At 38.3% G+C, this 7,183-nt stretch overlaps 1 protein-coding gene across 8 annotated transcripts in view; it reads right to left on the bottom strand.

Moving 5' to 3' along the window:
• Positions 1–7,183, bottom strand: part of LOC110023194 (anaphase-promoting complex subunit 1) — a 160,504-nt gene that overhangs the window by 99,573 nt on the left and 53,748 nt on the right. For 7 of the 8 annotated variants that reach the window (XM_020722477.1, XM_020722480.1, XM_020722481.1 and 4 more), the window contains one exon: positions 889–1,400. In XM_020722477.1, coding sequence (XP_020578136.1) covers positions 889–1,400 — 512 coding nt within the window. The remainder of the gene's footprint in view (positions 1–888; positions 1,401–7,183) is intronic. The other variant, XM_020722479.1, reaches the window with a different exon arrangement.

Here is a 7,183-nt window from a genome sequence, read left to right as displayed (position 1 = left end):
TATAGGGAACTTGGAACCCAGGTAAAATAAACCCTATTTAATCTTTATATTAGGTAGGGGAATTTGTCGGTCATATATAAAAGGTTCGCAGACCAAATGAATGTCACAAATCTCTTAGTTTGCAGGATTGGGTCTATCGCCGAGGTTTACACTTATCTTTCGGGAAGGTGTAGTATTCGCGGTATCAGGCACGATTATGTAAACTATTGGACGAATGAGATCCATTTGGTCTCATTTTTCAAAAATTAAAACATACTACTTTCAAAACCCAAACTATATATTTATTATATTAAATTAAATTTCCAAAATTATTTTTTCATATTCATATTTTCAAATCTATCTATATGTATCGAAAAGTTGACCGACAGGGCTTAGTAAGAAAAACAGTAACTTGAAGTAGAAGCGTGGATAAGTCATATGAGAGACACCAATTTTAGCATATTTTTTGTCATGGTAGACGAAATCTTTTGCAGTACTAATAGAAGCTGTTGTCACAGAACAGTTGTGTGGGTCATTCAAGTTGAATTCTTAATTCCTCAAATAAGCCTCAAAGCCAAATTCCTTCTCATACAGCACAAGTCATAGCACTGAACTCAGGTACAAGGCATTGGTTCAAAAAATGAAAGCAAGTCCCATGCAAAAAGAACTAATGAATGCATCAAGAATATCAAAAAAGGAAAAAGATTTCTAGAACTTGTCAACTAAATGAGAAATGGAAGACAACAATAAACTTGAAGAATGTGTGTGTGTGTGTGTGTGTGTGTAAAACAATTAGTGAAAATGGAGGGTGCTTTAACGAAAACATCCTTGCCAAAGTAAAAAAAAGTGATTAAACTGATTTGTAAAACAAGTCGTCATTATAAGCATCTCAAAGAAAAATTTTCTTACTGCTTGCGAAGATTGTTGAGTTTCAAGTTCTCATAAAGGGCATGCAAAGAATCTAGCATTTCCGACGAAAGCTGCCTATAATAAATCACTTCTGGACTTCTCTTGTCAGGCACGTGAACAGCAGCGGAGAGAGAATCTCTGCAGCCTGAAACATTCACCACCGAAATACAAGAGTTTGGAACCTGCTTACCATAGCTAGTATGGAATTTGCTACTAATCAGAAAATCCCATGACGTGGATGGAATTTTAGGGAAACTGTGACGACTAGACTGATGCAGATCAATGATTCGGTGAACTGTACTCAGAAAAGATTCCCATTGGGATTCTACATTTGATTCATTATTTTGGGAGCTTGCTGAAAAACCGCTACCCCAGAGAACACGTAAGAAATGACTGTACGAAGAAGAGTGCAATCCTTCAGCCATCGCCATCAAGCAATCATTTGCAAGAGAGGAAGATGGGCTGCAATGCAAAGTACATCTGAATATCTGCATTACAGCATGTTCAGACATCTGTCATCCGTGCAACAAAAACTTAATGGGCATTTACATATACCACCCAATTCATTACATATATACCACCCAATTCATATGTATTTACATATATAACACTTAAACTTTATTTTTTATATTTATGCCACCCAAAACTTTCATATGACTTCATAAATGCCACCATTTTAACTTTTAAAAAGCAAAATACGATTTTTCAAGCGTCGGTAAGGTGATATGTATGTAAAAATTGAAGTATTGGTGTTAGATAATTAAACACATAAGAATTGAGTGGTGTTTATGTATATCTTCCTAAATTGATATAAAAAGGTTAGAATTTCATACTAATGCAAACTCCAAATTGCAGCTCACAATCCATGTATTTAAATACAAATCGTAAACGAAACATGTAGGAAACCTCGGTGGAAGCATTAAAGGAATTAACACAAATATTCAAACTTTTAACTTGTTTTCGCTAATGAAACAGCTTCTTCTCGTCTCAAGGTTACAGATGCACATACTAGTTTTAATCCAAAAAAAGATATTTAAAAGTAAATCTCAACGATGATACCAGAGAACAAATGAGAAAAGAAGACATCAAAAGTAACAAATAAATAGAAAAGATGAACCGTAATATACTAGAAAAAAACTAAAAGAGTATTTAATACCGGAATTTAACAAACACGCATGAGAAACAAATATTATTACTGAATTCTAAGTCTGAAATTACAACAGTAGGAAAATATAAAATTGCCACAAAACAACAGCATAATATTGGAGTTAGGGTTGGATCTTGGGTGTAGGTGGTACTGGTTAAGTTTTGGACCTCCAAGATGATGGCAAAGAAGCAGATTACAAGCTGGAAACAACGGAACAATAGTTTTCAGGAGTCCGGACTGCAAGCAAGCACCAGGAACAACTGCAGGAGGGTTGTTTTGGGTGGCAGCAGTAAGAATAAAGGGAAGGGGATGTGAGAGCGATGTGAAAAAGGTATAGGAAGCATAAACACCACTTGGAGACCAACACACAGTCGGAGGACCTCTTGAAACCTATGATACAACCCGTAGAAGGAAAAGGAGACGCTAACGGGTGTTCCAAAGCAAATCACAACAAAAATATGATCCTAAAGATAATAGAAACACTTACATAGACCTACAACTTTTAGGAGTGGGACCCTCATCGATTGGACAGAAACCCTAGACTTCGAGAGGGTTGACTGGCCCTCCCTCAACCTGGACCAAACCGATCAAGGGTTAGCCAAACCCCCACATTGGTCTACCAGGGTTGGTGGATCTTCGACCTCATTCCGTCGAAGCTTCTGACTCTCATGATATGCCGTCAAGTCGGCCACGTTGGCAGAGTTGTCGTAACCTCCAGGGATTGGAAGGCCTTCAACAGCATTTCTAGAAGTATATGAACCCCACTATCGATGCAATGTCCCACAAAACACCAGAGAAAATTTACTGAATTACAAGTAACCATCTCTATCAATCCAACCCTTTGTGGCTACAATGTTGAACTGAACTGTAATTTCGTGCCAAGCGCACTCCGCATAGAACTCCAAAAGTAGCTCAAAGTTGGTTCATTTCTCTCTGAAGTTAAGACAAGTTGAGTCTCCCTTAATGGTGACAAACTTGGCAGTAAGTTGTTGGTCAGAATATACTGAAACTCTGTCCATAGTGGTTGCCCTGCGTCTCATACCGGCTCTTCTACCTCACTACCCTCTAACATACCAAAAATTAATCCCATTGGCACGCCTCTCATGACAACATCATCTATAACATTAGATTTTGTAGAAGGTAGGAGAACTATGAGTTTTTCATCCTTAATGATGAGTAAGTGTTATTGAACCTATAGTGTTGAGTATTGTGATCACAGTGTCACGGTCTTCCCAACAGAATATGACAGGCGTCCACGAGTACGCCAAACCTCGTCGTGCAACTGATCCCCAATAGAAAACTAGTGATTCCATGGAATATCTGGAATTATAAGAGATTATATTTAGATATTTGGTTAGTATAAATTATGTGAAACCATTAGGAGCATTAGTATAGCTTAGGAAATGCTGTGTAAATAATGATGAAATGATGTATGAAAAAATTTGAATCTTTTAAAAGAAATTATAGATTTCCTAAAGAAACTGTTAATAATATTTTACATAGAAAGTGTAAAACAGTTTTGCAATCATTACCAGTTAATTATGAAAAATAAATTATACGGATATTTTGAAATCACCTATCAATAAGTTTTTTAATTTTTGGCTTGAGTTTGTTCGGGACAGTCGTTAGCGCCTCTGCTTCTCCCATCTAGACTTGTATTCAAAGAGTCTGAATGGTGCTCTGATTGTATCTCGCTCCCAACGTGATAATTATCCTTCCTCTACCTCTCTACATCCTTCCCACATCACTCCCCATCAGCCGTCCTGCAACCACCCATAACAATAGCCTCCGAGTTGTTTTATGCAATCCCACCCAGCCTCCACCTGCCAGCACCAGCATTGCACCCCTCCACCGTGTTGTCGCCCTCCATAATCATTGTCCCACGCTTCCATCATGTTGATGCCTTCCAGAAACTGTGCTCCCCCCTCCCCCCTCCCCCTCCTTGCCGCCATCATTGACCTTTCCACGTTGATCTCCATTGCTTGCTTGTTGTCCAGGAACCTAGGAAACAACCCTCCTCGTTTATGCTTGTCAATTCAACTTTCTCACCACCTAGCTACCTTTCAGACCCTCATCGGCCACCACCACCACTCTTTTGATTCAACCATAGTTGGAGTTAGTGTTGTGTTTGTTGCAATTTCAGACTTCTGATTTGATTGGTTGTAATTTCCTATTTGATTTCAGTAGTAATATTTAATTTTTTCTTTGTTATTAGTTAACTCTGGTATTTTTTGGAATCAAAGCTAGCATAACTAATAGTTAGCATAATCTCCACATAAAACCGTTCCGCCTGCTGATTTTGCACATTAGCACCCAAAAAAAATTTTTTCCCCACTATAGACCACACTCATACACCCCCATTTCACCCTACAAACCTAAACCCTCACCACGCCATCGAGGAGATAATTGTCGGAAACCTAATCAAGAGAAACTAGACAATGTCGCTTATGAGAAATCTGCAAAAAGATGTACAGGAAATTTTAATGAAAATCCACCAGCTACAACAGAGGTTTGCAGGCTTCAAAAAGAGAATGCAAAAGTTTCACCCATAGTCACGGTGGTGATTCATCTAATCAAAAGGATGAAGCACCACAACCCCAAAGATTTAGCATGAAATATCAAACAAGTCGCGATCTTAAAGTAAAGGTGGTTTCACCAGGTTTTGACGACCGCAGTGATCTCAAAGAATTCATTGAGTAGCTACAGGCAATGGAATGTATCTTCGAGTATCAGGACGTCCCACTAGATAAAATGATAAATCTAGTCTTCGTTAAGTTAAAAAAGGGTGTATCTCTGTGATGGAAGAATCTGAAGATTCTTCAAAAGCAAGAAGGGGAAAATAAAATCACTACATTGTGCAATATGAAATGAGAGATGCAGCGCTAAACAAATCATAACAAACAGGATATATTCTTGAAACTTCATCAGTTGCAACAACAAAATCTCTTGCCAGTTGAGTACACAGCAGTGTTCGAGCAGCTTATATTAAAGTGTAATGGAGCCCAAGGAGAAAATCACTGCTCGGCATCTAAGAGGATTGAGATCGTTCAATGACAAGTTGATCCAGTTATAACCCTATTGGACATTACAGGATGTTAATTTCAAAGGTGGAGAGGCGATATCACCAGGTGACCGCCACATCTTACTGGCAGAATTCAACCACAGAATCAAGCAGCAAGAATACACCTAGAGAAACAACCAAGCTGACCCGCCAGAGGATAAACTAGTTCAACATGCAGAACAGCTATAGCCAACCAGTATTCCCTAATTCGTCCCAAATAGAAAATATTTCAAGTGCCACGAATTTGGGCATACTGAATTAAATTGTCGAACCATGAGAATAATCTCTTTCATTGAACAGGGAGCACTTGAAGAAATGGACAGTGATATAGGAGAGGATGAAGACTTCAGAGAGGGGACTCAACTTCTAGCTGGTGAAGAAGAGACGCTAATGATTAAGTTGAGCCCATGAGAGAGACTCTTAATGGATTAACATTGGTTATTCTAGAAGATGGTTAGTCTGAAAAGGGATAGCCCCAACTGAAGGGATTGCCAGAAATCATGACCAGCAGTTCACCTATTGAGTGATTTCCACTGAAAGTAGTCCAACATGTCACTGGCTTCAATCTAGAGTTAGTTCCACTAGAAAAATTTAGTTATCAGAAACACTCAGTTGAATACGAGTGGGAGAAACAAATTACAGATTTAATAACTCAAGAGTTACTTCATCAAAATATATGTCTATATGCAGCTTCGACTCAAGTTGTGGTAAAAGAAGATGGATACTTATTCAAATAGGATATACTTTCGAATGACAATGTGGCTAATCTAAAGAAGAGTTACTTTGCTAACATCTATGTAACCTGTAAGATTGACTTATCGGAAAGTTACAGTAGCTTCATCACCTTCAACATGCTCAATCTAACGTCATACTATAAGAAGACAGAAGCTTCAATATATGAGGTCAAAACTCCCCCAACTCCGAGAGGATGACGTGGTAGCATGAGGGATCGCACAATCCCATGTCCATCGAAAGCAGGCAATCGATTCTTACAATTGTATCAGAACCAAACAAGACACCTTCGCTTTTAATTTTTTTCTAATTTCTAGCATAATTCTTCTCATCCTTCTTTTCTAGTCTTTTCATATATATGTGTTGTATTAGAGTTTGGTTTTTTAGTTTTTCGCTTGAGTTTGTTTGAGATAGCCGTTGGCGTCTCCGTTTCTCCCTTCAACAACTATATCTAAGGGTCCGAGTGATACTACAGTTGTATCTCGCTCAAGAGAAGGCGATTTTCCTTCCCCTACACTTCATGCATCCTTCCCACATTGCTCCCCGTCATCCATCCTTGTTATAGCGCCCAGAACAACTGCCATCAGGCTATTTTCTACAGTTTCGCCTTGTCGCAGCATGCCAGAACCAGCTCTCCTCCCCTCCACCGTGTTGTCGCCCTCCAAAGTCAGTGTCCCGCCCCATCCACAATGCTTCCGCCTTCGAGAAACTGTGCTCCTCCCCTTCCCTCCTTGCTACCATCTCCCAAGAGAGCCCTTCCACCTCAATCTCCATTGCTTGCTTGTTGTCCAAAAACTTGGGAAATTGCCTCCTTGTTTCTGCTTATCAATTGCTATTTTTCACCACCTAGCAACCTTCCAAACCCTCACCGGCAACCGCCACCGCCCATTGATCCAAACCTAGTTAGAGTTAGTGTCACGTTTGTTGTAATTTCATATTTTTGTTTTGTTAGTTGTAATTTTCTATTTGATTTCATTAATAATATTTCTTTTTCCTTTTGTTGTTGGTTAGCCCAGTATCATATTATTATTATCATAAGCCTTTTTAAAATGCATAACATTATCATGTACCTGTATCAATCACCCTTTTTTTTGCATCAAGATAAAACATGACAAGAAGTCTATATTTGAATATTTCATTATGCTTTCTACAAAGAAACATTCATAGGATTTAAGTATCATAATTTCTTTTTCAAATGAATTAAAAAACTAAACTATTAAAAGCAACTATTTCAATAGCATTATCAAATGCTAAGGACATACACAAAGTAGAGAGATTCTATAAAATAAGGCAAACAAGTTATTTGTTTCATATATTTGAAAAAGGGTGGCTCATTATATCTATTGGATTTTTCT

This window comes from Phalaenopsis equestris, unplaced genomic scaffold (genome assembly GCF_001263595.1).
Source record: "Phalaenopsis equestris unplaced genomic scaffold, ASM126359v1 Scaffold000223, whole genome shotgun sequence".
In the NCBI taxonomy this organism is placed as follows: Eukaryota; Viridiplantae; Streptophyta; class Magnoliopsida; order Asparagales; family Orchidaceae; genus Phalaenopsis; species Phalaenopsis equestris.
Note: the sequence above shows the minus strand (reverse complement) of the source record. Positions and strands in the feature narration are given on the sequence as shown.